We start from the raw sequence: 15,539 nt of genomic DNA, 5'->3' as shown, positions 1-15,539 counted from the left end.
CGTGTCTAAAACTCAAAACAGGGCTGTGCACTCTTTTAAAAGATACACGCAATGTGTTATGACCACAAAGAAAAATCATCATGAAAAAGACTGATTAATTGCCTCCTATTCAATTTTCTCTTCCTCAAAAGACACCATTAAAATGTGGAAAGACTAGAAAGAGCTATTTGCAAACATATTCCACAAAGTACTAGTATCCAGAATTATAAATAACTCCTACAAATAAGTAAGAGACAGACCATCCAGTAGGAAAACAGAAGGCTTGAAGAGGCCCTCTGGAGACCCAGGTGCTTGCCTGGGGCACAGGGGTGCAGGCCTCAGGGAGGGAGGCAGGCTCGGGAAGCTGCGAGTGGGGGCAGGGCCGGCAGGGCCCCCAGACCCGCTGGCATGGCGTGTTAATTGCCTCAGCACCGCAGTTTCCCAGGACCTGCAGTAAGGTTGTTCAAAATATGGTTGAACAGTTACATGAAACGGGAAATAAAACCTTTACAAGAAAGGCTTCTTTCCTTTTTATAAAAGAGGACCAAATGGAATTTTAGGACTAGGAAGTACAGAATCTCTGAAATTAAAAACTCCTTCTACAAGCCCACAGCACATCAGGCAGGTGGAGGAAAGGGCAGTGAGCTCCAACGGGATGGGAGAGGCTGAGAACCAAGGAGGAGATGTGAGTGCAGGGAAGTGGGGGCCAGACCCAGTGCTTGAAGCGGCACTGTGGAGTCCCAGGAAGGAGGGCGGGAGGCTGGGTCAGGGGAGAAACACCAAGACATGGGGGCCAAAACTCTCCCACGTTTGATGAGAAATACAAACTCAGGTTCCAAGAAGCTCAACGCAGTCCAAACCAGAAACTAACGGCACGGTGACAATTTCCTACAGGCTGAAAATGGATTAATGCAAAAATCTTTAAATTAAAAAAAACTCTGATGATGACCCCTCCTCCCCCAACTTCCCTGCGAAGTTACAAAAACAAAACATGACCTGCAGGTGGGTGATGCTCCCCGCCCAGGACCCACACAGCCCCCCATCTCCACCTGGAGCTCTGCCCCCAAATCTACCACAGGCCATTTCAGCAGATCACATCATTTCACCAAAGATATCAAGTATTTCCTGACATACGTTTCCATACTCAAAATCTAACTCTGCTCTGTTAGGACGCAATTCTCAGAAATGCCCCGCAAGTAAGAGCCAGCGCTCACGCAGGCATTCCCCCCGTGGGACGCCAGCTCTGCAGACAAGTCTCCACAGCCCTAAGGGCGCCTTGTATTCAGTCTGGGTTCTGACAGTTCCTGCTCATCAACCGTGGAGCACAGCTTATTTCATAACAGAATTCATTGTGAAACTCAGTTACAATTAGAGCCATTTTCTAGAACAACGTGTTTATTAAATAAGATTGTCTGTTACACAATAAATTATATTCTTTAATCCTAAAGACCTACTTTCTTACATGTTAGGCAGAAAAATGCAACATTTTCTTTACCTCAAGATAGTTGATGAAAAAGTAAAGATCTGACTGTCTGACACATGAAAGGCGTGGATGAATCTATCTTTTTAGGACGCTTCAGGCCCTGAAGACATGGCGGAGAGGGGCTCATAGGGCGCGCGGCTGGGAGGCAGGCCTCGCGTCTCGGGGGCTGCTGGGGAACAGCGCAAGGGTCTTCTTGAGCTCCTTGTAGCTCCAGTGCAGCTGCTCCACCTCGGCCTGGTGCTGACCGCGCATCTGGTCCAGCTCCTGCAGCAGGCGCGCGTTGGTGCTGACCAGGGAGCTGGAGGGGCACGGACAGCACTCAGCCCGGAGCCCGTGTGCCCTCGGGCCCCCTGCCTCCCCTGCCTCCGCCCAGTGCCCCTCGGGGCTGGGTCTCCTTGGCCCTGGGCTGGCGGGGGCCCACTGGCCTGTGGGCTGAAGGGGTAGGGAGGGCCCTCAGCACTGACAACTGTTTCACTTCTGAAAAAGGCTCAAAGATGGAGACTCTTCTAATTCCTGGTCACACACAATCCTGATGTGGACACAGTAAACTGGAAGTCCTGATTCTGGGTCACTGGGGCTGTCTAACTCTGGAGGGATCTCAGGAGGAGGGTGGGGGTGGACACTGCCGACCAGGGCCGTCACTGACTGAGGGCCTTCATGGCATCACTAGCAACTGATGGCGCAGGGCCATGTTCTCCACAGAGCTGCCCCCAGGGACAAACCCTGCCTGCCAGGACAGCAGAGAGCCAGGTGGATGCCCAGCGCTGCCCGTGGCTCCCAGAGGCACCGCAGCCCCACCTGCCCACACTAGGCTGTGGTGCTCCGTGGCCAGGACCTGCCTGGCCCTCCCCTCTGGGTCAGGGGCTGGGGTGGGCAGGGGCCGTGGCCCTCCATCCCCACAGGGTCACGGCCTGGCTCCACTGGCCACCCCCTGGCCGGTGTCCCCTCTGCAGACCTCACCCCATCTCCCCACAGGTCTCGTCACGAAAACTGGGCCAGGGAGTGAGGTGGGATCTCCATGTTCCAGGAGAACAGTTGAGAACCACACTAGGGGCCACGTGCAGGCCACCAGGCGGCACACTCCCCCCCGCACCCAGGAGGCTGCAGCAGGAAGGGCCTCGTTGCTCGGGGGCCGGGGGCCGCCGGCAGCACCTGTGGCTCTCCTGCAGCATCTGCGTGAGCTCCTGGATCTTGTCGTAGTGCTCCAGGTGCTGCTTGAGCTCCACGAGCTCGCCTGAGAGCTGCTTCACGCTCGCCTGGAGTCCTGACGAGACAAGGGTGGCCGTGCTCAGGGAAACCACTGCTGTGCTGGGAGACTAGACGGTTCTAGGGCGTCAGTGAGCCCGGGGAGCGCGGGGTGAGGTCATCAGGGTGGACAGCGTGGCCCCTCCTCCTCCTCGTCCTACCAGGCTCAGGGCCAGCCCTGCTGGGGCGAAGCCCCGAACCCCACCCCCCTGGACACCCCTGAGGGGTACGTGTGGCAGGAGCAGGGAAGGGCAGAGCGGGCTGGATCAGTTGGACGGGATGGCCTTCAGGGAGAGCCCAGAGCCAACATAGCTGGGGTGAAGGTCGGAGGGGTCGGTCACCGAGCAGGCAGGCCCGGCAGAGCCTCCGCTGTGGCCGTGCTCATGCCGGGGATGCATCTGCCTGGCCCTTCAGGGAAATGCTTCGGGCCTCTGAGAGGTCAGAACGGAGCAGGTGCTCAGGCTGAAGCCCCCCAGGGGACCCTGCGATACCTCACCTACCCCAGGGCAGGCCACACCCCAACTCCAAGTCCCAAGGGCACACCTGCAAAACTGGCAAAACAGAGTCCAAGAGGGAAGAGAAGAAAACAACATTGACCTGGGTACGGACAGAGCCATGAGCAAGGAGCGCTGGGCAGGGTCCTGCAGCCTCTCGGGGTCAGTGGGCTGGCCCTGCACACGCCCGCCCAGACGCGCTCATAGCTCCTGCCGAGCCTGGGCCCAGTGACACGGGGCTGCACACACGGAAGAGAGCCTCGAGCTCACCGGAGATCTGCAGGTTCAGTGCGGACGGAGCATCAGCGGTCCTCACGTCTTTCTTCATGCTGAACAAAAGCGACTTCAAGCTACTGCTCTCCTCCAGAGATCTGTCCAGATGCTGCCTCAGGTAATCCTGGACGGAGCAACACATGCAAACAGGTCAAACTCTGCCCACCATACGGCTACAAGGCCGGCACCCCGGTCGGTCTGCCTGGATGCAAACGGTCCCAAACTGCACAGGGTGAGGAGGGGTGCCAGCTGCTCATCCGCCCAAGCCTCCAGGTCCACGGTCCTGCTTCCAGGCCGCTCTGCCCCAGGGACGGCGCGGGAGCCGCTGGTGTGCAGACACCCAGCGGCTGCCGGTACCACGTCACTGCTTTCACGTGTCCCTCTAAAAGAGGCTCTGTGTGGGGTCTCTGTCTTGATACAACAATGAGCACCAGACGTTTCTGACACTTGTCTCCAGCAACCTCCTGGCTACTGTCCCTCCTGTTCCACAAACGAGGGGACGGAGCAGAGGGTGCTCTCGCCCTGGGAGCAGCCCCTCTAAGCGGGCCATCCCCACCGCACACACAACACGCACCCTCAGGGTGGTCTTCCGCCTCAGCATCCTTGTCAGCAGCTGTTGCGCTGTGACTCCCAGGACTGCCTGGAGTTAAGTGCAGCGGACCCACACTCCCTTGAGCCTTTGGAGGTGACCATAGCCCCAAGTTACAGCCTGATGGCAACTTCAGGAGACCCTGAGTCAGACACAGAGCTCAACTGTGTTGGGCCCTGACCAGAGACCACACGGGGAAGCATGTGCTGTCTGAGGTGTGACCAGGGGGTAACTCACTGGGCAGCAGCAGACAACCTGACACAGAGGGTTCGGCGCCTGCTGCCTGCCCCACGGCCCATCCTCTCGACCACGGGGCAGAAACCGAAAGCTCTGCACAGCCAAGGACACCAGCAACAAAATGCAAAGCCAGCTTGCAAACTGGAAGAAAGATATCTGCAAACCATTTATCTAATAAGAGGTTAACATAAAAAATACATAAAGAACTCACACAACTCAACAGTGAAAAAACATCTGATTTAAAAATGGGCAGAGGATCTGAACAGACATCTTTCCAAAGCATACAGATGGCCAACAGGAACATGAAAAGACGCTCAGCATCACTGATCACCAGGGAGATGCAGATCAAAACCTCAGTGAGGTACCCCCATCCTTGTCAGGATGATCATCATCAAAAAGACAAAGGGTAGCAAGTGTTGGTGAGGGTGTGGGGAAAGGAGAACCCTCCTCTGCTGCTGGGGGGGATGTAAATTGGTACAGCCACTATGTAAAATTGTATGGAGAGTCCTCAAAAAGTTAAAAACAGAGCTACCAGCTAAAGTAATTTCATTTCTGGGTATTCATCTGAAGAAAACAAAAACACTAATTTGAAAATATATGTGGACCTCCATCTTCACAGAAGCATTACTTAATTCCCAAGATATGGAGCAACCTAAGTGCCCATTAACAGATGAATAGATAAAGATGTGGTATAAATACAATGAAGAAAACAAATACCACACGATCTCACTCCTACATGGAATCTAAAAGAACAAACAAAAGAAGTGAAGTTCGTGGATGTAGAGAACTTGGTAACTGCCAGAGAAAGAGGACAGGGGTGGGAGAAATGGGTCAATTGTTTTGGTTTTCTAGTTTAAATCAACTGAATTTTTAAAAAATGCTACTGCAAAGAAAAGGCAGAGGTTGTTAATTAGATAAAAACAAAAGACCCAAGTGTATGCTGCCTAAAAGGAACCCACCTTAAATATAAGCACTATGGCAACACGAAGGTGGCAATGCTAACTAACATCAGACAAAGCGGAATAAGACAGCAAGCACGTGCGGGCACAAAGGGGAAAGCGTGAGGGGGAGGACGGCACTCTCAGGGCGCTGATGGGAGTGATAGCAGGTGGGAGTCAGGTGACAGCGCCGCACCGAGGGAGAGGCAGAGAGGGGCCTGCAGGGGCGCACACGGGGCGGCAGCTCCCAGAGGACTCTCACTGCAGACACCAGGCTGAGCACAGGGGTGGCCACGGCAGCTCGCCCGCAGACGGGGGCACAGTCGTGGGCCTGGCCGCACGGCACAGGGTAGCCAGACTCACACCACCAGGCAGCCTAACTCCAGCGCCCACACACGCAACCGGACGACACCCGAGCCTGACCACAACAGCAATTATAGTGTGTGAGTCGAATCTACTTTCTTGTTATAAACTATAAATAAAACTGAAATAACAGAACACTCTAAATAGTTCCCACACCATTAGCCTGAGCCCTAGTGATCGGAGGTGAAAGCCTCTCGCACTGAGCGCATGATGGTCTCCCTTCCAAACCGCACGCAGTTGAGGCGACCCGATGACATCACGTGATCTGCACGTGCAGTGACGCAATCACCACAGACAAGCCAGCGCACACGTCTCCTCACAGAGCAAACATATTTTGGAGATGAGAGCACCAGGACTCTGTTCTCAACAGAGCTCCAGGGTCAATGTGGCCTGGCTAACATGACTGTCAGCCACGCGTTAGAGCCCCGGACTAACCCCTACAGAACTGCCGCTCTGCCTGGGCCCACAGCTCCCCCACCTCCCACTGAGGGTGACCATCGGTCTACCGGCTGCTTCTATAAACTCAACTCTTAGATCCCAGGTATGAGATCACGGAGGTTTTTCTTTCCATGTCTGACTAACTTCACTTAGACAATGCCCTCAAGGTCCATCCAACATGACCAACTCAAGGGACACAAGTTTGAGCAAGCTCTGGGAGATGGTGAAGGACAAGGAAGCCTGGCGTGCTGTAGTCCATGGGGTCGCAAAGAGTCGGACATGACTGAGTAACTGAACAACAACAAAAGCTGAATAACTGCAGTAGGAAACGGCAACCCACTCTGGTATTCTAAGCTGGAAAATTCCGAGGACAGAGGAGCCTGGCACATTACAATGCATGGGGTTGCAAAGAGTCAGACATGACTGAGCATGCACACACAACAACACAGCTGAATAATATCCCATTGTATACACACATCACCTTTATCTATTTATTCATCAAAGGCCTCAGGTTGTTTCACACTCAGGCTACTGTGAATATGCCGCATGAACATGGCAGCGCATTTCTCTCTCTGAGATCCTGATTTCACCTCCTTTGGATAAACACACAGAAGTGGGATTGCTAGAGCATATGGTAGATAAATCCTGAATATTCACTGGAAGGACTGATGTTGAAGCTGAGGCTCCAATATTCTGGCCACCTGATGTGAAGAGCTGACTCGATGGAAAAGACCCTGATGCTGGGAAAAATTGAGGGCAGGAGAAGGGGATGGATGACAGAGGATGAGATGGCTGGACGGCATCACCGACTCGACGGATACGACTTTGAGCAAACTCTGGGAGACAGTGAAGGAAAGAGAAGCCTGGCGTGCTGCAGTCCATGGGGTCGCAAACAGTAGGACACGACTTAGTGACTGAACACCATGATGGTTCTACTGTAGGTTTTTTGAGGAATCCCCACACTGTTTTCCACAGTGTCTGTATCAAGTCACATTCCCGCCCACAGAGCAGGAGCGCTCCCCTGTCTCCACACCCCCACTTGCTGCCTCCTGTCTCCTGACGAAAGCCACTCTGCAGCTGTGCAGTGGCATCTCGCTTTGGTTTTGACCTGCGTTTCCTGATGATTAGTAATACTGAGCATCCTTTTCATATGTCTGTCTGGCCACACCATGTGGCTTGTGGGATCATAGTTCCCGGCTGGGGATGGAACCCACACCCCCACAGGGGAAGCAGAGTCCTAACCACAGGACTGCCAGGGACTCCCTTCCAGGAGTTTGACAGTTTCAGGTCTTATCCTTAAATCTTTAGTCCGTTCTGAGTTGGATTTTGCGTGTGCTGTTTAGACAAGGGTACAAGTTCATCTTCTGCATGAGAACATCAAGTTTTCTCAACACCATTTACCAAAGAGATTACTCTTTCACCATGGTGTGTTCCTGGTGCCTTTGCCAAAAATTAGTTGACATCTATGTGAGGGTTTATTTCTGCGCCCTCTATTCTCTTCCAGCAATCTATGCCTTTTTTTATGCCAGCACCATATTGTTTGATTACCACAGCTCTGTAACATAATTTTAAACCAGAAGTGTGATGCCTGAAAAATGATCTTTGGTGATTTGGGGTCTTTGTAGAACTAGAAAACGAAAAATACAAATGATAAAAAAAATACAAATTTTAGAATTGTTTTTTTCTGTTTCTGTGGAAAATGCCATTGGAATTTTTACAGGGATTACACTACATCTGTAGATGTCTTTAAGATCTTTAACCTTCTAGGTTAAGTTTATTCCTGTTTTATTCTTTTTGACACTATAAATGGAATTGTTCTGGAATGCTCATTGGTATAAAGAAATAAGAATGATCTGTTATGCTTTGTAATCTATAACTTCACTGAATTTATTCTAATTTTCTCTCATGGTATCTTTAATGCTTTATACATCATTTACAAGCAGAGGTAACTTTACTTCTCCCTTTCCAATCTGGATGCCTTATATTTCCTTTCCTTGTCCGCTTGCTCTTGTTAGTATACCTGACCCCTGAACAATGGCGGGTGGAGAGGGTAGGGGTGCCAACTCTCCTTGCGGCTGAAAATCCACAAATAATTTCTAGTCAATTTATAGTCAACTGCCCAAATCTGCAGTGCTGTATCCAAAGATGCAACCAACTTCCAATTGTACAGTATTACTGTATTTACTGGGCCTCCCAGGTAGTGCAGTGGTGAGAAGTCCGCCTGCCAATGCAGGAGACATAGGAGGCACAGGTACTATACCCCGAGTTCAGACGATCCCCTGGAGGAAGAAATGGCAACCCTCTCCAGTATTCTTGCCTGGACAGAGGAGCCTGGCAGGCTATAGTCCATGGGGTCACAGAGTCGGGACACAACTGAGTGAGGGAGCACAGCACATATACCATTTACTAATAAAAACCCTGCACATAAATGTATCCATGTAGCTCAGACCCACATTGCTCAAGGGCCAACTGTCCTTCCAGTAGAAGAGACGATACAAGAGTGGACATCCTTGTCTCATACTAGATCTTACATGAAAAACTTTCAGTTTTCTCCACTGATTGTGAAGTTGGCTGAGGGCTTCTCATAAACAGCCTTTATCATGCTGAGGAAATTTTCTTTTACACCTATTTTGTTGAGTTTTTTTAAAAATCATGAATGGATGTTGAACTTGGTCAGATGCTACACCTGCGTGAATTGGGCCGACAGTGTTTTATCTCTCCATGTGTTAATGCATCTGTGTATACAGCTCCCTCAGGGGTGTGTACAGTCTTCTTGATGTGCTGCTGGACCTGGGATGCTAGTCTTCTGCTGAGTCTCAGACCCATTAACACGGTGTGTCTGTGATGGTAACCCACTGTGCTCCCCAGGGGACAACCCCTCGGGGCTGGGTACAGCCTTGTCCATGCGCTGCTGCACTTGGGATGCCAGTCTTCTCTTGAGTCTCAGATAGCGTCTGTAGTTTCTCTTCTTGTGAGTCTTTGCTTTGGTGTCCAGGTAATGCTGGCTTCATAAAACAGTGTGAAAGTAGGCTCCCTACTTCTATTTTTTGGAAAAGTTTGAGAAGGATAAGTATTAATTTTTCTTTGAGTATCTGGCAGAATTCAGCCATGAAGCCGTCTGGCCCTTGCTTTTGGGGCTTGTTTTCTTAAGAGGTTGATTACTGTTCCATCTTATCTGTTATTGACCCATTAGGCTTTATTTCTTCTTAACACAGCCTTAGTAGGTTATATGTTTCGAGGAATTTATCCATTTCTTCTAGGTTCTCCAAAATGCTTGTAAATAATCATTCCTTGACCTCATTTCTGAGGCATCCATTCTAATGTATCCTCTTTCAATTCTGATTTTGAGTCCTCTCTTAGTCTACCTAAGAGTTTGTCAGTTGTGTGTATCTTCAAAATCCAACTCAGTTTTGCTAATTTTTTCCTGTCCTCTCCTACTCTCTACTTATTTCTGCTCTGATCTTTATTATTTCCTTCCGCTTACTTTGGGTTTAGCTTCTCTCTAGTTCCTCGAGTTGTAAAGTCAGGTTGTTTATTTGATATTTCGCGTAGGCATTCATGAAGACGGTCTCATGCTGACATTACAGAGGATGAGGGTGGCCTGTCCGGCTGGAGTCGGGCCCCACTGCCAGGTCCGTGCCACGCTGGCTCTGGCTGCCCAATGGTGCCACCTGGTGGTGGAGCCCTCGCAGGTCCAACAGGACACCCCAGCCGCGCGCTGGCCAGGGCAGGCAGGACAGCAGCAGGGACCCAGGTCACCCAGGTCCCTGCAACCTCCTTACCAGTCGTCCCAGAGCCTGGGCCAGGGAACACCGGGACCAGAGAATCTCCCCCACAAGCCCAGCCTCGCCCTCTCGCCTCTCTCAGAACAGAACGAAGCTGCCCGGGACAGGCAGAGCTGGGATTGGCGGCAATGCAGACGTCTACAGCCACTGCCATGAGGGGTCCTGGAGCGAGAGCCAGGCTGCGCGCCTCAAGGGCAGCTGGCGTCCTGGACGGGGAAGCCGGGTAGAAGAGGGGACTCCTGTTCTGCACAGGCAGCAGGGGCCCCAGGGTGCCCGACAGCTGCCAGGGGAAGCAGAGCTGAGAAGCTGCTCTCACTCTGTGAGGTCAAGGCCGCCTTGGCCCTACTGGGAATAACGGAACTGACCATCTCCTTCCGCGTGTCGCTGAGTTCCAGCACCACCTCAGTCATCTTCATGCCGTACTGTTGCTGCAGCTCAGCAAGGCGACTGTGCAGAGACTTATTTTCCAGAGTCAGGGAGCTAATTTCTTCATTCACAGTTGTTGAAGTGTCCTGAGTGGTTGTAAACTCTTGAACAGATGACAAAATGTGTCTCGCCTGAGCTAGAAGATAGATTGTTGAGAGGATGAGTGTAGACAAAACGTGTTCAATGCATTTTGAAAAACACAGGCTGCACACCTCAAAAACACTGACAGGTATGAAGACTAGAAAAGGGACATGTATGCCATTGAAATGACCTTGTCAGGTCTGTTTACCCCCAGGAGTGGATGGGGACGACAGGCAGACAGCAACAGCTCTAGGGACCCAGAGGAAGGAGCCAGCATTGCTGGCTGCCGATGCCTTCCAGGAAGCTGGGCGCCAGCAGGTGCGGAGCAGCAGCCACTGGCCACTGGCGCCTCCTCGTCTGCCCCTCCCGACACCCAGATACCCTGAGCAGGGCCCTCGGGACACCACCACAGCCCAGAGGGCAGTAAGGCCAGGGATGGGGCCAGCAAGGCCAAGGGACCAGGGCCCAGCAGCGGGCACAGGCGCCAGCCTGCGGAACCCTGGGCCAACTCACCAAGGAAGACTTCACTGCTGTGCAGGGACCCGCGGCCGTTCCAGTGCATGTCCACCAGGTCGAGGAGCGCTTCCAGGAGCAGCATCTCCAGGGTGGCCTTCTTCCTGGGCAGCACGGTGGAGTGCAGTTTGGGACATGCCTGCCCGGAGACAAACCCACCCTTGGCTCCTATGCCCGACCCAGCAGGTGCGATGCAGTGTCAGACTGCCACCTCGTCCGCTGCCTACGCCATGGTGGAGGGTCACACCGCACACACCTGAAGGCGTGGTACATGGGACTTGCCTCCCTACCCTCCGCATGCCTGTCCATGTCTGTGGGGCGGGAAAACCATCCCACAGCAGGAGGAACGGCTGAGCTGTGGCCTGTGTAACAGTCAGGAAACCAGGTGGTTCTGAGCAACGGCATCCTGGGCCCTCCTGACCAGCCCCCGCCACTCTTGCGGGGTGGGGAGGAGGCAGTCTCAGCCCGAACGCTCACTCAAAGTGAGCTCACTGGAAGGCCCGAAGTGTGACCAGCGCACACAGACCCAGAGGGAGGGCTGGCTGGGCAGGTGCCGCACCAGGCTGCCAGGCAGAACCCTCACGGGCCCACCTGGGCCCGACCATGCTGGGCCCACAGTCACCGAAATTTCCATCAGTGCTCACTTATCTTCCCTTTAGAAATCATGTCATCAATTTTAAGGGATTACTGCAGAAAGGGAACTGGCTTCTGCCCTCCGGCCCACTTTCTGAGTGTCCAGGGAACATTTCCTGAGAAGCGGGGATTTAGTGAGTAAACGCCAGCAGGGCCAGAGGTGGGATGAGGCCCGGTGCCCTCACTGTTAGACAAAGCAAGGGTTTCCTCATAAAGAGCCTCTGGGACAGCCAGCCAGACCCGGAAGGGGGTGTGGGAGCCACCGGACCCCTCACTCCCGCCACCCCCCACCCGCGGGAACCCAGGGTATGGGGATGCACAGGCCCATGAGGGGTCATCGGGGCTGGGCAGCTGTCCCCTGGGGCTGGTCGGTGTGGAGACGCTGAGGCCAATAGCTGGCCACAAGCAGCGGAGGGTGAGAGCGTCCAAGGGCACCAGCATCAACACTTCCGTCAGAAGCTGCACCGACGCAGCCTCAGGCGCGGGAGCAGAGCCCAGTGGGGTCAGGCTTCTGCCTCCCAACTGAGGAGCGGGGGCCAAGTCCTCTCCAGGACAACCACTCGGGGCCACAGTGCTGGAAGGAGGGGCACTGCAGGCAGCATCCCCTCGTGCAAAGTCCCAACCCCATAGTGAGCGGGGTCCGTCAGGGCGGCTCTGCCCACGGTTAATGTCCATTCGGGGATAGGAAAGCCCCAGCACGGTCCCAACTCACACAAACCTCTATTTTCTCTCCTTCCCTCAGTCCAGTGAGTGACTGAAGACGCAGCCAGACCAGCCGCGGAAGCAGACCTCAGCCCACGGCCTGTGGCAGCCACCCAGGAGTCACCCAGCATCTACAACCCAGCGTCCTCTTAGCTGGGTGCTCTCCCCTCCTCTGCCCACGTGGGGGTGCTGTGGCAGGGCTGCCCGCCCCCCGTCCGCATGGAGGTCTTCACTCGAGCCTCAAGGCTTTGAGAACATCTCAGTCTCCAACTTGGCCATAACAGTGGCAGCGAGCCACCGTCTAAGACTACTCTGGGACAATCTGGGGAGAACCTCCTCTCGTGTACCAGAACCACAGAACGCACAGCCGGGACTGCGTTCACGACAGCCCCGGTGGGGCACCAACCGCGGGACGAGAGGCCGTGCGGCCGGCAGACCCAGACGACACCTCGTGGCGCCCCGCACCCGAGGACAGCCCGGAAGTGCACTTTCTAATGACAGCGGTGATGACACGACGGAGGCGTCCACGTGAGGGCCGTGTCCACCCCGGGGGCTCGGCGCCTCGCCCCACACCGGCTCACCTCGCTTGCGCTGGGCGGCCTTGGGGTCTCGGGCCCCGGGGTAGCCGAGAGGGAAGAGGCGGCCTGGCCCCAGCCCTCCGAGCCGCTCCTCCGGCTCACATTCAGGCTCCCCTCCAGAGAGCTGAGACACGCCTCGTCCATGGGCACCTGGAACCTCCCGCCAGGCATCCTCCGCTTCCTGTACTTCTCAGGAGCAGGTAAGGGGTTTAACATCTTTTGTGTCGACACACTGGACTTCTGAGAAGAAGCGCCTGAGTCCTCAGTCTCCGTGGAGTCTGTAACAGAGAAGTGGGCAGAGCCCTCCCCATCAGGCTCCCGGGGCTCAGGGACCAGCACTGCAGTTGTGTGCACACAAATACGGGAAATTAACCAGAAAGGGACAAAACTGACCAATTACTGTGTCTTCCTGCCAAAACTATGTATTACAAACTCGGTCAACTGCGTCTGTAAGTGGATGAACCACTGTGGTCCGGCTGCCCGGGTCAGAGACCACCTGGACACCAATGCCCCTCGGTTCCATGTCCGTCACCAGGTCCACCTGACCAGTGTCAGCAGGCCACCACCGCCGCCCTGCCGGGACTGGTCTGACTCACCCCAGAGGGACCCAGCACCCGCCTTCCACGCCCCAAATGCACACCAGTCACCATCCATGTGGCACCCCCACCACATGACACTGCCCCATTTCCCCCTGACCTGCGGCAGCCCGGGGCTTCTGCACGAGCCCACCCCCCACAGCAGCGCAGCCGAGCCTGGCCACGAGCAGCCCGCAGGGCAAGCCGCCTGGCACTGAGGGCGACCCCACAGAAGCACAGTCTGAACGCTTCAAAAATCCAGAACAGACTCGACGGGAACTGAGGACGTGTTCCTGCTCGGTAAGCATCTGAGACGTGACAGGAAGAAACTCCACATGCACTGGATGGATCCTGGACCAGAACACGCACACAGGCACCCCCCACATGAATCCGTGTGAAGGAACACGTGTGAGAGCTCACAACACAAAGTAAATGAAGCTGGCGCAAGAGGCCTTGACTGCAGTCCACAGGCACCAGGCAGCCACCACCACGACCTACCCTGCCTCCAAGGTCCCCACAAGCTCACCTGGATAAAACTCAGGAAGGGACTAGGTTTGCTCACACTTGGGAGGTTTTGACGCTTTTTCCACATTCACGCAAACAACACTCTCAATTAACTTATTTAGCTTCCCTTGTCTTTGTGTTATTCAGTTGCAAAGTTGTATCTGACTCTTTGTGACCCAAAGGATTGCAGCATGCCAGGTTCTTCTGTCCTCCAGAGCAATCTCCGAGAGGTTGCTCAAATTCATGTCCATTGAGTCAGTGATGCTATCTAACCATCTCATCCTCTGCTGCCCCCTTCTCCTTGTGTCTTCAATTTTCCCAGCATCAGGGTCTTCTCCAATGACTCAGTTCTTCACATCAGGTGGCCAAAGTATTGGAGCTTCAGCTTCAGCATCAGTCCTTCCAATGAATATTCAGGGTTGATTTCCTTTAGGATGGACTGGTTTGATCTCCAGGCAGTCCAAGGGACTCTCAAGGGTCTTCTCCAGCACCACCATTCAAAGGCATCAGTTCTTTGCACTCAGACTGCTTTACGGGTCATACCTGAATGGTCTAGCGGTTTTCCCTACTTTCTTCAATTTAAGTCTGAATTTGGCAATAAGAAGTTCATGATCTGAGCCACAGTCAGCTCCAGGTCTTGTTTTTGCTGACTGTATAAGGCTTCTCCATCTTTGGCTGCAAAAAATACAATCCATCTGATTTCGGTGTTGACTATCTGGTGATGTCCATGTGTGGAGTCTTCTCTTCTGCTGTTGGAAGAGGGTGTTTGCTATGACCAGTGTGTTCTCTTGGCAAAACTCTATTAACCTTTGCCCTGCTTCATTCTGTATTCCAAGGCAAAATTTGCCTGTTACTCCAGATATTTCTTGACTTCCTACTTTTGCATTCCAGTCCCCTATAATGAAAAGGACATCTTTTTGGGTGTTAGTTCTAGAAGGTCTTGTAGGTCTTCATAGAACTGTTCAACTTTAGCTTCTTCAGTGTTACTGGTCAGGGCATAGATTTGGATTACCTGATATTGAATGGTCTGCGTTGGAAACAGAGATCATTCTGTCGTTTTTGAGTTTGCATCCAAGTACTGCATTTTGTACTCTTTTGTTGACTATGAGGGCTACTCCATTTCTTCTAAGGGATTCTTGCCCACAGCAGTAGATACAATGGTCATCTGAGTTAAATTCACCCATTCCAGCCCATTTTAGTTCACTGATTCCTAAAACGTAGACATTCACTCTTGCCATCTCCTGTTTGACCACTTCCAATTTGCCTTGATTCATAGACCTAACATTCCAGGTTCCTATGCAATATTGCTCTTTACAGCATCGGACCTTGCTTCTATCACCAGTTACATCCACAACTGGGTATTGTTTTTGCTTTGGCTCCATCTCTTCATTCTTTCTGGAGTTATTTCTCCACTGATCTCCAGTAGCAAATTGGGCACCTACCGACCTAGGGAGTCCATCTTTCAGTGTCATATCTTTTTGCCTTTTCATACTGTTCATGGGGTTCTCAAGGCAAGAATATTGAAGTGGTTTGCCATTCCCTTCTTTAGTGGACCATGGTTTGTCAGAACTCTCCACCATGACCCATCTGTCTTGGGTGGCCCTACACAGCATGGCTCATAGTTTCATTGAGTTAGACAAGGCTGTGGTCCATGTGATCAGATTGGTTAGTTTTCTGTGACTGTGGTTTTCAGTCTGTCTGCC

The 15,539-nt window shown here is 53.1% G+C and overlaps 1 protein-coding gene across 11 annotated transcripts in view; it reads right to left on the bottom strand.

The window, feature by feature from the left end:
* Nucleotides 1-1,354: 1,354 nt before the first annotated feature.
* Nucleotides 1,355-15,539, bottom strand: part of CEP72 (centrosomal protein 72) — a 35,763-nt gene continuing 21,578 nt past the window's right edge. For 4 of the 11 annotated variants that reach the window (XM_043489034.1, XM_043489037.1, XM_043489035.1 and 1 more), the window contains exons 7-12: nt 12,761-13,035; nt 10,845-10,983; nt 10,190-10,386; nt 3,472-3,598; nt 2,615-2,718; nt 1,359-1,760 (exon numbers count right to left, since the gene is read on the bottom strand). In XM_043489034.1, the coding sequence (XP_043344969.1) occupies nt 1,476-1,760; nt 2,615-2,718; nt 3,472-3,598; nt 10,190-10,386; nt 10,845-10,983; nt 12,761-13,035 (1,127 nt within the window). In that variant the 3' untranslated portion in view covers nt 1,359-1,475. Of the gene's footprint in view, nt 1,761-2,555; nt 3,599-10,189; nt 10,387-10,844; nt 10,984-12,760; nt 13,036-15,539 lie in introns of those variants that run through there. The other 7 variants (XM_043489040.1, XM_043489044.1, XM_043489036.1 and 4 more) reach the window with 6 other exon arrangements.

This window comes from Cervus canadensis, chromosome 16, assembly GCF_019320065.1.
Source record: "Cervus canadensis isolate Bull #8, Minnesota chromosome 16, ASM1932006v1, whole genome shotgun sequence".
NCBI lineage: Eukaryota > Metazoa > Chordata > Mammalia > Artiodactyla > Cervidae > Cervus > Cervus canadensis.
The sequence above is the reverse complement of the archived record's forward strand: the minus strand, read 5'-3'. Positions and strand labels throughout refer to the sequence as shown.